This window comes from Hyposmocoma kahamanoa, unplaced genomic scaffold (assembly GCF_003589595.1).
Source record: "Hyposmocoma kahamanoa isolate Upper Pololo Valley unplaced genomic scaffold, ASM358959v1 170, whole genome shotgun sequence".
In the NCBI taxonomy this organism is placed as follows: Eukaryota; Metazoa; Arthropoda; class Insecta; order Lepidoptera; family Cosmopterigidae; genus Hyposmocoma; species Hyposmocoma kahamanoa.
The window spans coordinates 185,107-204,286 of NW_020653614.1; the positions used below are offsets into that span (position 1 = coordinate 185,107).

The following is a 19,180-nucleotide window of genomic DNA, read 5'->3' on the forward strand; positions in this document are numbered from 1 at the left end:
CGTTACCGTCCTATACACTATGCAGCACTTGGGTTAGTTAGGCTAGCAGTAAATTGACAAATCTTCAATTTATAAATAAATGTGTTATCGTCGTAAACACTCTGCAGCACTTTGGCTAGTTAGACTAGCTGTAAATTGACAAATCCTTAATTTATAAGTAGAAGCGTTACCTTCCTATACACTATGCGGCAATTGGGTTAGGTTAGCTGTAAATTGACAAATAGTCAATTTATAAATAAATGCGTTACCATCATATACACCTTGCAGCACTTGGGTTAGTTAGGCTAGTTGCAAATTGACAAATCGTCAATTTATAAATAAATGCGTCACTGTCCTATATATAGTATATAGGACTGTGACGCATTTATCTATAGACTATGCAGCACTTGGGTTAGTAAGTTAGCTGTGAATTAACAAATCGGCAATTTATAAATAAATGCGCTACCGTCCTATATATACACTATGCAGCACTTGGGTAAGTCAGGTTAGGTGTAAATTGACAAATTGTCAATTTATAAATAAATGCGTTACCGACCTATGTGCATATGCAGCACTTAGATTAGTTAGGTTAGCTGTAAATAGACAAATCGTCAATTTATAAATAAATGCGTTACCGTCTTATACACTATGCAGCACTAGGGTTAGTTAGATTAGCTGTAAATTGACAAATCGTCAATTTATTAATAAATGCGTTACAGTCGTATACACTATGCTGCACTTGGGCTAGTTAAGTTAGCTGCAAATTGACAAATCGTCATGGCATAGTATATAGAAAGGTAACACATTTATTTATAAATTAAGGATTTGTCAATTTGCAGCTAACTTAACTAGCCCAAGTGCTGCATAGTGTATATATAGGACGGTAGCGCATTTATTTATAAATTGACGATTTGTTAATTCACAGCTAACTTACTAACCCAAGTGCTGCATAGTCTATACGACTGTAGCGCATTTATTTATAAATTGACGATTTGTCAATTTACAGCTAACCCAACTAACCCAAGTACTGCATAGTGTATATATAGGATGGTAGCGCATTTATTTATAAATTGACGATTTGTTAATTCACAGCTAACTTACTAACCCAAGTGCTGCATAGTCTATACGACGGTAGCGTATTTATTTATAAATTGACGATTTGTCAATTTACAGCTAACCTAACTAACCCAAGTGCTGCATAGTGTATGGGACGGTCACGCATTTATTAACAAAATTGACGATTTGTTAATTTACAGCTAACTTAAGTAACCTAGATGCATAGGTAGTATTGACTAAGGTGGTATCGACTCTAGCAGCCTTAGAATAACCCTAAAATGGTTTCTATTGTTACAGATTGTGCCTCCTTTGGGCCCAACTACCACCCCTACGACATGTCCATTCTGCAAAGCGTCTGTGAAGACGTCGGTACGTCGTACCATTACGAGTCGCACTCATCTTCTTGCACTTTTCTGTTGTTGCGTATGGTTTGTATTTTTTTATGACCTCCATAGCTCAGCGATTTGCACGTAGGGTTTGATTTAGTAGCTGTAGAGCTCATGTGACAGAGTTTGTCCAGGGAAGTACTGCCACCTTGTCTATTACTGCTGCCGAGCAGTAATGTAAAACGGTTTGGTGGCACCTTCCTCTGTCGCAAAGTTGAGAAATGGAACTCCCTTCCACGGCACGTATTCCCTCCGTTTTACGATATGGGGTCCTTCAAACGAGGCGTGAAGAGGCATCTTGTAGGCATGCAGGGTGGCTAGGGTGATGATTATATCAACACTGCATTAGCTTCCTTTTATATAAATATTTAATGTACTTGTGTGATTTCCCGAATCCCGAAAAGGTCCATGACCTAATAAATATTGTCGTAAGGCAGTCTCCATTTTCTGTTTTAGTAAAAAACTTTAGGTAAAAAAGCTCTACTTATTCCGATCCCTGCTCATGTTTTATTGGTCCATGGGTGCGGTTCGTAATATATAACAACAAATGACATATTTTTAGTCGATATAACATTTGACATATTCTTGCGTGAAAGACTATTAATATAACAACTTTCAATCTAATACACCGATAGCAATCGATAATGTTCATTTTATATAAACACTTCAGATATAACATTCACTGAGTATAATGTATTTTAAATATAATTCCAGTGGTGTTTAGATGCAATGGTGAATGAGCAGAATTTTATTGTTTGCATTTCCTAATTGGTTCGATCTCCTCCTGTGGGTTTAGGTTAAGTTAGTATATGCATTTAATTATTCTGCTTAAGGTTTTAATAAATATATTTTATTACACAAAAAGCATGTAAACATATTTATAAACAATTTTACTTTGCGATTGTACATTTTAATGAAATAAAAATAATAGTAATAATAATAACAATAACGCACACACTCAACATAGCCCCGCACTAGGGAAACCCTGTGTCGCGGGTGCTATGGACACACACATAGACAACCACAAATTAAACCCAAACTCACGAGAGAAATAAATGTAGGCCATATAAATATTTCTCCCGGCCCGGGAATCGAACCTGGGGCCTCTGCGTGGCAGTCATGGTAACCGTTCGGCCACGGAGGCAGTCATCTTATCAACATAAAATAAAATATAGGGGACATCAAGTATTCGTAAAACGAAACATTGTGTTATATTATTTAACACATTATACAGGTTAGTACTTATACCATTTCTTCATTATAATTATATCAAACGTTATACAAAGTGAAAATAGATTATTTGTTGTTAGATATATCTTTAATTACACACCCATTGGTCCATGCCTCGTCGAACTCTTTCAAGAAGAGCTATACTAAAATACTTGCTTTCTGAACGGTCCAAAGTATTTTGGTTTTACTGTACGTTTATGCATTGATATCTATCAATTTTCAGTTGCTGTTGCATCCCTTACTGCATGCAGTCGGCGAAGAACACTGACCACTACTGCCCTTCTTGCCAAAGATACATCGGCACTTATGTGAAGTAAAAATTAATCAATATCATGATCCATTTTTATACAGGAATAATAAGTTGCAAGAATACAATGTATCCGTTTAGGTGTAATATGATATCATGTCAGTACTGAGTACTAAAAAAACCGACCTCAAAAGTTCGTGTAATTATATCTATTTGCCAAGTTTTATTGAAATCGGTTACCGGAAAGTGCGTGAAACTGGATTCATCCCCTAGTTTGTTACCCTTAGAGGTGGAATATTTTCTTTAAACTTAAATGGGACCAATACTGACGTATCCTCTTTCCAGCAAAAAAAAATTATCAAAATGATCTAAATCTGACCCTAGGTCTAGGGTGGCCAGATTTACAGGAGCCAATTGTGGCGAAAAATTCTCTGATCTTAACAGGAAATAAGCCCAAAGTACCTAAGCATCTATTATAGTTAAATATATTTCTGAATCGATTTCGATAAAAGTTGGTAATAAAGTAAATTCATTGTGTAGTCTACTAGTATATCATGAGTGCCGAGAAATGGGCGGCTGTTACGTGGCTTAATTGGCATAGCCTCTGGCACGGATTTCTAGAAGACGTCGGCGTCGGTTCAAATCCAGTCGGATTGAAGGATTTTTTTCTAAGTGTTCGTGTGTATTAATAATTAGGTATAAGAAAATTTAAAATTTATTTAAATAAAATAAAATAAGGCGATGATTATACGAAACACAACCATAAGCCTTTGTCTACTAGCTTACGAAGTTATGGTGTGTATATTGATATAATAAATCTGTATTATCTATTACTCTGCACTAAATTAATGAAAAAAACAATGACTGAATGTGTCGTAGGGTCGTATTCCAGACTCAATCTCAGCATTCAGGAGTATGATTTAAAGCACTAGAAATATACTCAAGTCCTTGCCATTAGGGTCGTATTTCCAGTGCTCGAAATCATACTCAAGTCCTGATTTGAGCATTGAATAGAGTTCTGGAATACGATCCTTAGGGTCTACTGGAATACTCTCAATGCTCAAGTCAGGACTTGAGTATGATTTCTAATGCTTTAAATAATACTCTATATCATATTCGGAAAACGAAAGAGACTTCTCTCTTTATCCCGTTTAGATGATAATAAACAGCCGTAGACGGCACAATTCACGACCATTATTGATAGTAACGTACAATGATGTTATATGTTAACGTACAAGTTTCGTAATGAATAAATGAAAACTATATTCCCGAAACCGGCTCGCCGACAGCCTTGTCGCCGTTCCGTCAATGTGACCATCAATGTGCGGGGGGTGGTGCGGTATCTAAAGCTAGGGAGGGGCGGAGAGTGTCCGTTCTCGTTACTTTTTTGTTCTCTGGTTGTACTGTTTGGGTTGTTATCCTATGTTTTAAGCTAGTATTACTTAGTAGTTCTTTTCTTTCTCGGTTCTTAAGAGTGCAGTATTCCAATAGCTGTTGGCGCAGTATGCTCATGGGTCTGGTGGACTCAGGGTGGATGGCCTAGGGTGACGGTACAGGGCGTATTGTATGTCGCAGCTATTTCCCGCTTCACTGAATTAAGGACGAGGGTGTGCGCTTGGGCACCTTAAAATATCATAGATATTTGACCGCTTCCGGTTTTTGTATTCCAATTTTGTAAGAGTCAAAGTGGTCGCTACTGGGAATAAATGGCCATGACGACAATATTAATTGGACGTAGTTAAACAAAAAGGATCCAATGCACATCTAGTCACTTTCGAGATATGGCAGTTTGAAGTTGAAAAGTGTTTGAAATCTTGTTTTATTTTCAAAACTTATAATGTCATGTAACTCCAGAGATTTTTATTTCTGTTTATATGTCGGATTTTTTTTACTGATCTAAGAGGTTAGACTTTAGGAACCGTTTGGTTTTTGGTACATGTAACTCATTTTTTGATAATTTTAACAGTTTAAACGAAAAAACAAGCTTACATCTAAGAAACATTTAATTTTAAAATGTGTTTGTTAATTATATTTTTAAGTTGTTTATTAACTTAGGTTATTAAATTATGAAATAACGTTGTTGTTATTTTAAAATGATGAATATCAAGGTGTCGGGACGAACAAGTCGTGCGCCTGCTAGTAAGCTACACGCCTATCCATAACAGTTGCAGTGCCACTCAGAGCTTTAAATCGCAAAGATCAGATCTTAGGGGCACTGCACCCTTCACTCTTAAAACATAAAGTTGACAAGCACCACATGCCTGTAATTACTTTTCAACATCGACACGCATTAATCCTCACGTACTGCTTGGTGGCAGGAATTGTACAGTGGCAGTACTTCCCTGGACGAACTTTCGTAAAGAACTTACTGCTCTAAAGTTAGTTCAGCAGTAATTTTTCAGCTTTTACAACCATGGAGTTACTGCAGTTTACAGGTGACCTTTATATTTGATCCATACTTTGTCGTTGTTTTGTTGGATTACCCAATACTTTGTTGTTGTTGTGTTGTTGAATAAAAATAAATTTAAGAGAATGAAATATTCGTTTAATTACATTATCACAATATTGCTTTATTCTTAAAGTACGTGGAACATAGTTTTCGAGTATGACTATCGTTTATTAATATTAAATACAAATTTATTACATAACATGCCTTACAAAGTAAACATGTGTTAAGCACTATTGGAAGATCTTGAGTAGCGGGATCCCCTTTCTGTATTGAATTGCAGTTTTACAAATCCTTTTTTGGACAAGCTATATTTACATACACTGTAATGTAATTTATGTATTTGAAAAATATTCCTTCAAAATACAGCTGTGTTCAGAGACCAGTCCTTGCAGTTAAGCGCGTGCTACACCGCGGACGAAGCTAGCTATCTCAGCTTAGCTTACGTAAATGCATGCCAAAGGTAAGGCTTAAAGCATACCTAGCGCCTGTTATATAGGGTCGAATTAAAAATTTTCCAAGATGGCCGCCGGCAAATGGAAAATTGATACAATACAATTTCAGATAGGTACAAATTTGTTTTCGGTGAAATTCCAAGTAATTTCAGAGCCGGTCCGAAAGGGATATAACAAAAGTTACTTACATATTAAGTAGAGAGGGTCATAAATTACGAAAAGTGTAAGAAATGAAATCATTTGGTAACACTGCGCTCTGAACGGCCATATTTATACCCCACTACCCCCACTATTTCTATCGTTATAATTTGAAAATACCCGCAATAAAAGTGATGACGGGACATCAATTGCTCATTTATAATACTGAATAGCAAAGTATGTTACTTGTATCAACGTTTAAATTATAAAATCATCAGCTTTAAGAGTGGTTACATACGGCAACTTGCGATTGCATCTCCTTTATATCGCTGCTGGAAGTCACCGTGGGTAACTGCTCTAATAATACTTGAATGTTACTCATTTACGTAGTATTTTATGCCCTCTATGAATAACGTTATATCTATAAGCAAAGAACACAAATTTCCTCTTACTACAATTCCAGTTTACGCTAATAGTGCTTATCTACTTTTTCGATTTAATACAAATAAACGCATTAACTTAACCATAAACAATAATCTTAAATCTACAATTTGGAATGTCAGTCCGTTAACGGGACTTAAAAATTGAGCTACTGTTATAACACGGTATTGTTTTCTTACAATTTTTTTTATATAAACGTCCTACTTTATTACTAATGTTGCTATAAGGAAGGAACAATAGTACTTTATTGAGGTATCATTATTTAAACGGAATATTATTCATTCCCTATCAAAGCGCAGTAATTTTTTATCTAAATTGTCATAGGTTACAAGATCGAAACTCAAAATTTGATCTTTTAGTTTCAAATTTCATGCATATCGATTTAAGAACGGCTGAGTAGATCCGTTCGTAGCTTAGTTCGATGCAATGTAAGCGGATGCAAAGAAAGCTTCACTCGCTACGCTTCGGTTATACAATCGTTCCATTTTCTTAACGCATTAATAAAAAACAAAAATAGCTTTTTTTAATTAAAAGTAAGTGACGGGACGAACAGGTCGTGCGACTGATGGTAAGCGACACGCCAGTCCATAACAGTTGCAGTACCACTCACAGCTTTAAAACACAAAGATCTGAGGGGCATTGCTGCTGCGCTCGACACTCTGAGACGATGAGAAATCCCATGTGCCCGTAATTTCACCAATTACATTACCCTTCGAAACCGGAACACAGTATTGCTGACATTACTACTTAGCTGTAGAAATAGGTAAAGTGGCAGTACTTCCCAGGATGAAAGAGAAATGAATGAATCTATAAGATTGACCACGTTACGTTTATAATTTAGTAGACTCAATATTTTGTATGAAAACAAGATCGTGATATAACCACCTTCTTGACTAAATACAAGGATGTTAATGAAATTTTCTATAATAAAATTCCGGTTGGTGTTAAAAAATTGTCGTTTATGACGTTCAAAACTATAGTGAAACAAAAAGTTTACACTAAAGATTACTTATCATGTATTTGTTACACATCAAAGTAACAAATACGTTGTGTAACCCATTTTGTTGTTTGTTCAAAATTTCATTAACATCTTGCATTTTTGCTAACTTAATTGAAATATAACTTATTTTACACAATTGTACATCTCACTGGCATTCAATGTCATAAAGCAATGCAAATAGAAAACTATAATCATAATTCATAATAATACAGTAAATGTCAAAGATATTCAAATACAAAATTACTTGTACTCGCATAATGGCAAAATATCAAAAATTTGTAATTTTGTTATTTTTATTTCATAAAACAATCACGTCTATGCATTGACTTACAAATAAATGGACGACGGGTCTAATACAAAAACCACGAAATAAATGTCCCAAGTCAACCTATTTAAACGTAGCGACATGTAAAGGAATATGAAAAAGCTAAAACGTTGAATTTAAATTGTAACGTCATCGCAGTACTGTCTAATTTTGCTTGCTTCGCTGTCAGTCGAACAAACGAAGACTAAAGCGTGAATGACGCTCTGTATACGATTTTAACGCCCTATAAGTTCGGACACTTTTTAGCGCGGACCCGACGTCCATATAATTGTAAGTCAATGCGTCTATGTAATAAAAAATAAACAAACTAATAACTAATACAAGATCCTATATCATCAAACAAATGCATATTTTATAAGACAGTATTATAATATAATTAATATTTTTGTAAATTTTTATTAACCAGTGAGTAGAGCCCCTAAGGCAAAGTGAACACATTGTTGTATTTTTTTATGTACAAGTAGCATGTTTGGTTTCTCTCACTTTTATTACTCGCGAATTAATTTACTTTTAATGTTTACATTTTATTGTTGCGTTTACTTTATTGTTGTTGTGGTGGTTTTATTTACAACAAAGTTACTTATCTCTAAGTAGATATTGAAACTGTTATATAGCCTTTAATACTGATTTCTGTGAGTAATTTCTTATGTAAATAGGTACACACACCATCACACAGTTGTACTCAAAAGTTACTTCAAGTAACATTATTGAAGGCACCACTTTATCAGTTTCTTTTAAATTTCACTTATAAAATAAATGGTCTCTGTCAGAATGGACCAATAATTCAAAGAGCTAATCTAACGAAAAGAAAAAAAAAGAAAAAAGTAAATTTTTTTTCTTGTTTAAAGATGGCGCTGTGTATTAACTAATTTCTAATCACGTGCCGTCTGCTAGCTATCTGATTGGTGACTTACTCGACGTTGACATTTTATAAATAAACTGAAAAACGGTTTATTACAATGCAACAAATCTGCAAATAAATTATATATTTATCTCTCTCCTTGTTCTTGTTTATATTATTTTCATTGTTATTTTATTATTATAAATTGGTGCTCAAATTAAATTATGCGAATTTATTGTTATGCTCCAAATAAGTATTCGTGTTTATAATTGGACGTAGATAAACAAAAAGGATCCAATACAAATCCAGTCGCTTTCGAAATATGGCAGTTTGAAGTTTAAAAGTGTTGTTTCTAACTCTGTCATGTAACTGCAGAAATATTTATTTATGTTAATGTTGGATTTTTTTTGCTCATCTAACAGGCTAGACTTTAGAAACCGTTTGCTACACATAACTCACTTTTTGATAATTTGGTGGATTGGATTCTTTTTGCTTAACTACATCCAATTATGAGTTTCATTGTTGTAATAGAGGTGTTTTAGGTCTTAAAAAAAAGATTTAATACCACCTGTGCAGGCTTACGGCAACTTAATGAACTAATAATTGACTTCTGATTTATGACGATCATAAGGCAGTTGTGGGCGCCTGCTGTTGCAGCAGTTCGTAGTACAACCCTCGTTTTGCCACCAGCTCTTGATGGGAGCCTTGCTCTGCTACCACACCTGGAAAGTGCATATTGATTAATATTCCTACTTTAAAAAATCTAAATTACAATCGTCAAAATGATAAAGGCAGTTTCTCTTGATAAGGACATGTAAGAAACTAGATAGGAGTATCTCTTTGTAAGCTGTTAGATACGTATTCATCACACAAGTCGTGCGCCTGATGGTAAACGGCACGTCTACCCATAATAGTTGCAGTTATTTTAACTGTATACCACACTTTTAAAAACTAACTACACACAAACAAACTATTAACAGTTTCTTCAATATACATATTTAAAACGGTTCTTTTTGTTCCGAGAAATCCCATACTCTTCAGCAAGGTGGAAGTACACTAAGACACCATAAATTGAAACTGGTTGTCTGTAAGACTACCCTCTTTCATGATAATATATGTGCGATGGCGCCATAACTGTACAATAGGCTGCCTAATTATATACTCGAGACTAACGACAATGCCAATATAAGAAGCGATTATTTAAATTATTGACTAGGAAAACATATTATAAAGTCAGCATTACTTAAATGACAATAACAAAGAATAATACTTAACTACCACAAAATAATGACATTAAAGTAATTAAGAATTAAAATAGCACACAACAATGTTAAATAAGACCTTATAGACGTGCGTACATAATAAATGATTTTATTTAATTTTATATTAACTTTAAATTGTAAATGTCACCCTAAGACAATATTGACAAGTCCCCTGTGTCTGTAGTTTAACCAACACCCTTTAAAACCGAAAACGAAGTAATGCTTACATTACTGCTTGGTGGTAGAAATAGGTATGTGTTATTTCAAGGATTTGTAGATAGCATCACTATGGTCTGACTCGTCAGCCATCGGTGCCATAGCTACCACTTAGATGTGTAGTCGAGAGCCATCAAAACAATAGTTATTATTATTGTTATTATCAAGTCTGACACTTTGTATTTGGGACTGCACTTATGGTAAGTGGCATAGAGTTAAATTTAAATCTTAAGTTTGCAAGTTTCATGATCGTCATATCAGCCGGAAGACGTCCATTGCTGAACATAGACCTCCCTCAAAGATTGCCAGACTAGCCGGTCAGAAGCGACGTGCATTCATCTTTTACCTGCCGCCCATACCAGGTTATACGTCCATTTAATAGGGGGCCGTCCCCCTGAACGTCTTCCGGTTCGTTGTCTCCATTCGAGAACCTTGCCCACTGCTACTTCAACTTGGTAATCCTTTCAGAAATGTCGGAGACTTTCGTTCTTCAACGGATCTCCTCATTTCTGATTCGATCACGTAAAGAAATGCCGAGAATTGTTCGCTCCATAACTCGTTGAGTAACTTTGAGCTTTTTTAAGTCCTATCGTAAGTGACCACGTCTCAGAGCCGTAAGTCAACCCTGGTAACAGGCACTGCTCGAAAACTTTTGTCTTCAAGGACTGCGGTTTTGCGGACGAGAAGAAATCCCGGAGCTTCCCGAAAGCAGCCCAGGCGAGTCCGAATTGTGCAAGTTTAGTGTACCCTTATTATTTTTTTGATTGTACTTTTTTACGATAACAAGTGACGAGCTAGTGCGCCTGGTGTTAAGCGACACGCCTGTCCATAACAGTTGCAACGCAGTAATGTTCACATTACTGTTTGGCGGTAGAAATAGGTAAGGTGGCAGTACTTCCTTTGACAAACTCTCACAAAGAACTCTATTGCTAATACGTACCTTTGTCTATGACACAAATCGTGTCAACGTGTTGTATTGTGGCGAGTCGATGTGCTATGATGATGGTTGTGCGGTCTTTTGCAGCGACTTCGAGAGCAGCTTGCACCGTCTGTTGAAAATATTGAGTTCTTGGTTATATTTTTTTTAACAAATGAATGTTTTGAGCTCTTTACAGGCCCCATGCTGCCCTAGTAAAAGTCAAATAATCTTTTCACCTCACTAGCTCGGAAAGGCTTTCTCTCTCATTAGAAATCTGCGCGCGAAAGCGTTTTTTCCACGCTAGCGTGGTTTTTGAGATTCGAACTTGACGATGGGCTGTGGTGCACCTAACTTTTTCTATCGATGAAAAAAAAACATAATGACACGTTCAACTACGCGATTTGTCGTACATTATTTTTATGTAATACAAATCCGTTGGTGTATTTTATTCTTATTATTGTTGACATTAAATTCACAACGATAACTAATTTTGTTTATTAAATTAATTAGTTATAATCAAACTTTTTTCTTTGATCTACCATTTACTCGTTATAGTGAGATGAAAAGTTGTGTATAAACCATTGACTTACAAATAAATGGACGACGGGTCTAATACAAAAACCACGAAAAAAAATGTCCCAAGTCAACCTATTTAAACGTAGTGACATGTAAAGGAATATGAAAAAGCTAAAACGTTGAATTTAAATTGTAATGTCATCGCAGTACTGTCTAATTTTGCTTGCTTCGCTGTCAGTCGAACAAACGAAGACTAAAGCGTGAATGACGCTCTGTATACGATTTTAACGCCCTATAAGTTCGGACACTTTTTAGCGCGGACCCGACGTCCATATAATTGTAAGTCAATGGTATAAACGTAAAATATCTAACGAGCATTTGAAATTTTAAATTTATTTGTTATATCTATGCCTCACTTTCTCAAACTTGTCTCTTATAAAGAGTGAATATTCAAGTGATGGCAAAACTTTCTATTTGTTTTAAATTTCCTATCAAGGGTGTTAATTTAGATGCATTACTTTAATAATAGGCAAAAGCCTGTGTGTGAATATGAAGGAAATGGTACGTGAAATCGGCCAGCAAAATTTGTATATACAATCCTTTTTTTGTATCTTTGTGCTTTAAGATACGAGTTTGAAAAAGTAAGGCGACGATATGGAAAATTAAACTAAACTAAAAAAAATTAAATCAGAATCATGATTTTTCTTACTTTAAATTGCTCTCCGGTAATATTTACAAACGCACGTTACACATTTTACCTTCCTAAAGTCGATATCTACACTGGTTCGATCTGTAGTTGAGCCGGTTAAAGCGGTAGTCACGTTGAGGCGGTAGACGCTGGATCGAAGGGTATTTTTTGTATTTCTTCGATCTTTGTTTATATAATAATCCGTAACAAACCTTTTCGCTAGCGGCGTCCAGTGCTGATGTTGCCTCGTCGAGTAGAAGCACCCTCGGGTTCCGCACGAGCGCCCTGGCGATCGCCACGCGCTGCTTCTGTCCGCCAGACATCGAGGCACCGCCGGAGCCCAGCACCGTGTCGTAACCCTGTCGATTGTATCATGTTTTAGCTTTGTCAGCACCATGATTTTTTTTTATAATATCAAGTGACGGGACGAACTTGTCGTGTGTCTGGTGGTAAGCTAAACGCTTGTCCGTAACAGTTGCAATGCCACTCAGAGCTTTGAGCTTCGGAAAGATCTGAGGGGCACTGCCACTGGGGCCGTCATCCTGAGACGCAAGTTCACAAGTTGTATTGTCTTAAAAGTACACATAATTCATTAAGAAAGAAGATATCCATAATATTAACCTTGGAACTAAGTCCGAACTCATGGTACCACGATTTCGTTTAACTAAGGTAAACGATTTTTTTATAGGGAACTATATACGTTTTCACAATACGATTACGGAGTATATATTAAGATTATAATTTCCTAAGTTTAAAACTTACATTAAAAGTATTTTAATTGAAAAGTCATATACAAAATTTAAGAGTATTTGTTAGATAAAGATGTGTGGAAAGATAACATGAGTCCTGATTCCACACAATTATCATTCAAAGTGTATTTCATAGCATTTAAGTTTATTTGAAAAGAGCGATCCCTAGAGTTTCTTGCTCGTTCTTCGCAGGGAGGTCAGCGTAGTGAACGAGCAGTGGCTTAAGAAAAGACTTTGAGAGCCATGTGCCTGTAATTTCACCAGCACCCTTACCCTTCAAAACCGAAACACGGTAATGCTGACATTACTGCTTGGCGGCAGAAATAGGTAAGGTGGCAGTACTTCCCTGGACGAACTCTTTCACAAGGAGATCTACCTGCTACTGTTGTATTTATTATATAAGATTTGACCAGCGAATGAAGGCTGAATTTATTTTTATTTGTATTAGAACAGCCAAGTGTTATCAAAATTTTGTTTTTGAACATTATAAGAAAAAAGTAAACGGTGTAAATTAAGGTGACTCGTTGTGCCCAAAAAAGATTTCTCTTACGATCTAAATTGAATTAAATGTAAAACTTTAAAATATGTCTCCTCTTTGTACTTTTCGTAGACGTAGTTCAAAATACAGTGTTTATATGTATGAAGTTTCAAAAATTTACAACTCTAATGAACCTGTGCTCTGTAATTGAACGAATAATGGGCCGAGGATGATTGAAATTAATCAAGTTCTACTATTTATTCCATAAGCGTCACCAATATTCGGTTGATAGTCGATAGAATATTTATCGACTGCAATCACTAGTTGGTTTCAAGCGGGCAACACTTTAACGCAATTAACTGTCACTTTATTCCGTCTTCAAAAAATACAGACTATAGCCGTGAGACTCTATAAACTACATATAACCAAAAGATATCGTGAGGTCCGCTGGTTCGTTCCGTGGCTTAGTTGGTATAGCGTCTGGCACGGTATGCTAGAAGACGTTGGTTCGAATCCAACCGGATCGAACGAATTTTTTCCGAGTGTTCGATCTTTGTATTAATGATTATAACAAACTAGCGGAGTAATTTCACATAAAAATAATTGAATATCAATTCAATAAAAATTTATATATGTAACTATTTATTATTAACTATCTCACCTGTGGTAACGACATGATGAAACTGTGAATATTAGAGCACTTAGCCGCGTTCATAATTTCGTCTATCGGCACTTCCCGGTTATTGTCACCATAAGCGATATTCTCGCGAATCGTCCTTGCGAATAAAGAAGGCTCCTGTTGCACCAGGCCCAGCTGGGCGCGCAGCTGGGGAAGTGTTAACGTGCGCTTGATGTCGCGATCGTCGATTGCCTGTGGTGGGAAGGTATGTGTTAAGTAGAGTATTTACGTTTTCTTTTGTTACCGTATAGAGTTATCACTGTTTAGAGGGATCTGTTTATTTTTCATTTTTGTGCAAAAGTAATATAATAATAATAGTAATAACAATAATATCCGATGAATTATTAAAAGTTATGGAATAAAATTAGTCGTTTAGGTTGTTAGTATTTTTCGATATATATATTTGAACATAAGCATATTTAAATTGTTCATGTATGAATAAATTAATAATTAAATTAATTAGTAATTAATATATTCAACTAGATATAGAGATAATGATACTGGTTTGTTCAGTCATTGTAAAATAATGAGTGTTCATGATAAAGTCGTGTGTTTTGACTGAATTTTAATTATCTACAAAATTTATTGGCCATATATATATATATATATATATGCACTAAAAATTTTATATATCTCTTATATATATATATACCAGAGATCAAACAATTTAAGAACTAAAATATTAAGAAATTTGGATGCCTTATTTTCTCAAACTCGTATCTTATTAAGCGTGATTATTCACGAGACAGCAAAATTTACTATTTATTTTAAATTTCTTATCAACTGACTTAATTTGGATGCATTACTTTTACGAATAGGTAATTGCCAATGTGTGAATATGAAGGAAAATTTATATATACAGTTCATTTTTTGCACTTCAGTAACTTTGTGCTTTAAAATACGAGTTTGAGTATGTAAGACGACAATGTGTACTCCCTAAAAACAAATTAAAAAAATACTTGTTGGAGCGAAATGATGTGGACGGATAAACCAGCAGTGGTTTTTAAACCTACAGCTGCATGTATAATAATAATAAAAACATTATGAACAATAAAAAACTAAATTTGAACACTTACCACAGATCCAATGTCGGGGTCATAGCTCCTCAGCAGGATATGCATGAGTGTGCTTTTGCCGCATCCAGAACCTCCAACGAGCGCCAGGCTTTTTCCAGCTTCCAGCTTGAGACTGAGCCCACGCAACACAGGAACTTGAGGCCGGGTCGGATAGCGGAAATGCACGAGACTGTAGGAAACGTGGCCTTTTGCGTGCTGAACGTGTAAAATAAAATAAAAAAGAATTTATTTTTTAAATCGGACGATACAGTCAGAAGATGGATCTGTTAGTTGTAATAATAGCCATTGACATGTTTTTTTGATACCAAGTGACACATTTTTTTAAATTCTCGTATATGCGGACACTGATGCTAGTGAGCAACTGCTCACTGATTAACAGTTTTCTTTCATGATTTTATATAGGTCTTTGCTATTTCATTTCATATATCATTCATTCATTCATTCATCATTCATTTGACCGTGACCGGCAAAGAGTTGCACGTTCTATAAATGACTGAGAATATTTGAGAAAAAATATTTTATATTATTATATATTTATTTAATTATCTCACTAGCTTGGAAAGGCTTTATTTCTCATTAGAAATCTGCACGCTGAAATCTGAAATTTCAACTTGACTATGGATTGTGGTGCACCAATTTTTTTCTTTCTATGAAAAAAAAAATTGACACGTTCATCTACGCGATTTGTTGTACATTATTTATGGAATATAAACCCGTTGGTTACTTTATTCTTATTATAATTCACATTAAATTGACAACGAAATGTCGGTTTGTTTGAAAAACAAACATACGCGATTTAAATCTGGAAAAATAGTTTTATTTCCAACGATAACTAATTTTCTTTGTTAATAATTCGACTGTTTTTCTTTCATCTACCATTTTCCTCGCTATAGTGAGGTGAAAAGTTGTGTGTTTCGCTCGACACCAAAGTTGTTTTAGATCTCGTGGCTTGAAACCGTCATTACGCTCAGAATTCTATTTTTAAACCAATCTTAGGGTCGTATTCTAGAACTACTCAATGCTCAAGTCAGGATTTGAGTACGGCTTAAAGCACTCGAAATCATACTCAAGTCCCTGCCATTAGGGTCGTATTTCCAGTGCTTGTGTTTCCATTGCAATCCTGACTTGAGCATTGAGTAGAGTTCTGGTATACGACACTTAGAATCCTTGGCTTGCTCAGGTTTCAATACAAGCACTCGTGTCAAACAACAACATTGCAGCTTTGCATAACAAATAACTATTGCTATATGAGCTACGTAATTGTCTGTTCTCTTACCCAGTCAGGGTCGTAAACGGCGGTCTCTTCAGTGACGATGCTGGGTTGACGGTGGAGCGCCTTGAGTATGCGTGCACCTGCGCGGCGAGCCGCGTTGAACGACGGCGCGAAGGACAGCGCTTCAGCCAACATCCACGCGCCGTAGATCAAAGCTTCAGATACACTGTGAAAATTTATTAAGTCAGTTTGACACCGAACTTTCGCTCTTTACGCTTATGACATATATCTTTCGGTTTTGCATCAGTATTTTGATTTTTAACACTTTTAAACTGCTTACTATAGATTTTGCAAGGCAATTAATCGAATATCGTACAATTAAATTGTGAGGCGGAAGACTGGTATCAAAGCCAGGTCGGACCTGAGGGTAACCTATAACAAATTTACAATCCTTTTTTTGCATTTCAGTAACTTTGTGTTTTAAGATACGAGTTTGAGAATGTAAGGCGACAATATATTGGATGTTTATCGCAAAGACGCGATTAAGTTCGGTTAGGTTAAGTTAGGTTTAAAAGAAAAAAAAACATTTTCCTCTCAAAATTACTTTCGAGGTTATGAAAATTCGAGCAAACGTTTTTTCTCGAAAATGTCATTTCGGACTACAGATAGGTAATTCTGCTAATTTACTTTAAACCATTGGTCATTGTAATTCCATTAAGACTCCATTGAGATAACATTGCAAATATGACATTATTTGCTATTCTGTTAAAATCTAGTTGCAATTGCAGTTGCGGCCAGTGGAATGTCATTAATAACATATTTATACATTCAATTTCTAACGGTCCATGTTGCCTTACTAAAACTACCTTGGAAATTACTAAGCATATCTTAATTTTTATCTCTACTCTAATTTTATTCACTGCCTTCGTGTCCGAATGGTTATCACGCTGTTCTGCCACGCAGAGGTCCCGGGATTGATTCCCGGGTCGGGAGAAATGTTTGTACAGCCTATTCATGAGTTTATGTGTAATTTGTGGTTGTCTATGTGTGTGCGTCGATGGCACTCGTGACACACCTTCCACTAGTCTTACTAAGATAGGAGAAAGGCGCATGTTGTACTTACAGAATAACATTAGGGTATGGGACGTTTTCTGAAGCAATGAGGGTCCCTCCATAGGCCAGCGATACGGTGTATCCTAATGCAGGCGCACACATGCAAAGGCCGTACACGGGTCCACGTACGTAGAAAACACGGCGTGCGCGCGTTGCCGCTTCGGTCAGGGCAGCGGTGTAGCGTTCCAGAATCGTCTTCTCTACACCTGTTGGGGTAACAATGGGTTATTATCACACAGCTACAGGCACAATATTATATATTTTATATAACGATTAATACTATTTTATTAACTAGATAATTTTAATGTTATTTTCACAATTTTATTAAATTATTATTAGTTTTACAATTTTATTAAATTATAGTTTTTTTACAATTTACATGAATTAGTATCATTGATTTTATTTTAATTTTTTAACAAAAAAACTACAGGCACATGCGATGTGTCAACTGTATACATCTTTATCTATCATGTAGTCTTCAATTTTGTAATAATGACTTTTCAATTAATATACTTTTAATGTAAGTTTTAAACTTAGGAAATGATAATCTTAATATATACTCCGGTATCTTACCGTAAAAACGTGTACAATTCTCTATAAAACAATTGTTTACTTTAGTTAAACGAAATTGTAATCGAACTTCAAAATTTAAACTTCGTCATGATCTGTAAAATTATATATTTTATGCTAGTTTCACATTTCATATATATCGGTTGAGGAACAGCCGAGTAAAAAAAGCTTCGCTAGCTGCACTTCGGTAAGTTAAAACATATCCATGTAAAAATAACTTCCCATGTTTATTTCTATGAAATTTATATTTACCGAGGCTCTGCACCGTCCGTACATTGAGTACGGCCTCAGTGGCGATTCTTGAGGCTTGTTCCAATGCGGCACGTTCAAGGATTTCAGCGCGACGTGTCATCCAGCCTTCCATGTAAATGCCTCCGATCACCTGTACATATAACATAGTTACAGTGGAGTAAATCTCAATGGCATTAGGACATATGCGCATGGACACGACACGTGTTTCTTTGGCCGAGTGTCGAATTATCACAAAGATTCAACACAAGCGCAGCTATTTTTCACGACTTAACCCTAACTGTGTTCGTGGAATAGCAAATTAATTTACGTCCATTTTTATTAACATGGACTTCGGCAAGATGACACCTGAATCAATTAATGGCAAACTATTAATAAAACACATACTGACTATGGCGTATTCTTTTGACACGTACGCATAATGTCACGCAGAAAGAAAGCAGATTTACAATTTTCTTTATAATTAAAATTGTTTAAAAGTAATGTTAAGTGCTCTGTTTTTGCATTTCGTACCATTACAGATAAAAATAAAATAAAATTACCTATTTCTTTTGAGTTTTTGCTTATATTTTATAGGTACTTTTATTTTTGACTAGTCTTAATTATTGCTGCTAACTTACTTAAACTGCCTCTGTAGCCGAACGGTTACCATGCCGGACTGCCACGCAGAGGTCCCAGGTTCGATTCCCGGGCCGGGAGAAATATTTGTATGACCTACATTTGTTTCTCTCGTGAGTTTGGGTGTAATTTGTGGTTGTCTATATGTGTGTCCATGGAACCCGCGACACAGGGTTATTATTATTATTATTATTCACTGTATGTAATTTTTGAAGTTTGACGCAAATAATCTTTTTACCTCACGCTGGGAAAGTGCTTCTTTCTCATTAGAAATCTGCGCGAAAAAGCGT

The 19,180-nt window shown here is 35.6% G+C and overlaps 1 protein-coding gene across 2 annotated transcripts in view; it reads right to left on the reverse strand.

Annotated features, from left to right (window-relative positions):
* Positions 1-8,697: 8,697 nt before the first annotated feature.
* Positions 8,698-19,180, reverse strand: part of LOC113225701 (multidrug resistance protein homolog 49-like) — a 77,890-nt gene continuing 67,407 nt past the window's right edge. The window contains exons 19-27 of one of the 2 annotated variants that reach the window (XR_003310037.1): positions 18,276-18,405; positions 17,464-17,659; positions 16,404-16,566; positions 15,128-15,322; positions 14,034-14,243; positions 12,358-12,504; positions 10,963-11,071; positions 9,067-9,266; positions 8,698-8,816 (exon numbers count right to left, since the gene is read on the reverse strand). Coding sequence is in view for 1 of the 2 variants with exons in the window: in XM_026458102.1 (XP_026313887.1) it covers positions 9,169-9,266; positions 10,963-11,071; positions 12,358-12,504; positions 14,034-14,243; positions 15,128-15,322; positions 16,404-16,566; positions 17,464-17,659; positions 18,276-18,405 (1,248 nt within the window). In the remaining variant the exon portion in view is untranslated. Of the gene's footprint in view, positions 8,817-8,853; positions 9,267-10,962; positions 11,072-12,357; positions 12,505-14,033; positions 14,244-15,127; positions 15,323-16,403; positions 16,567-17,463; positions 17,660-18,275; positions 18,406-19,180 lie in introns of those variants that run through there. The other variant, XM_026458102.1, reaches the window with a different exon arrangement.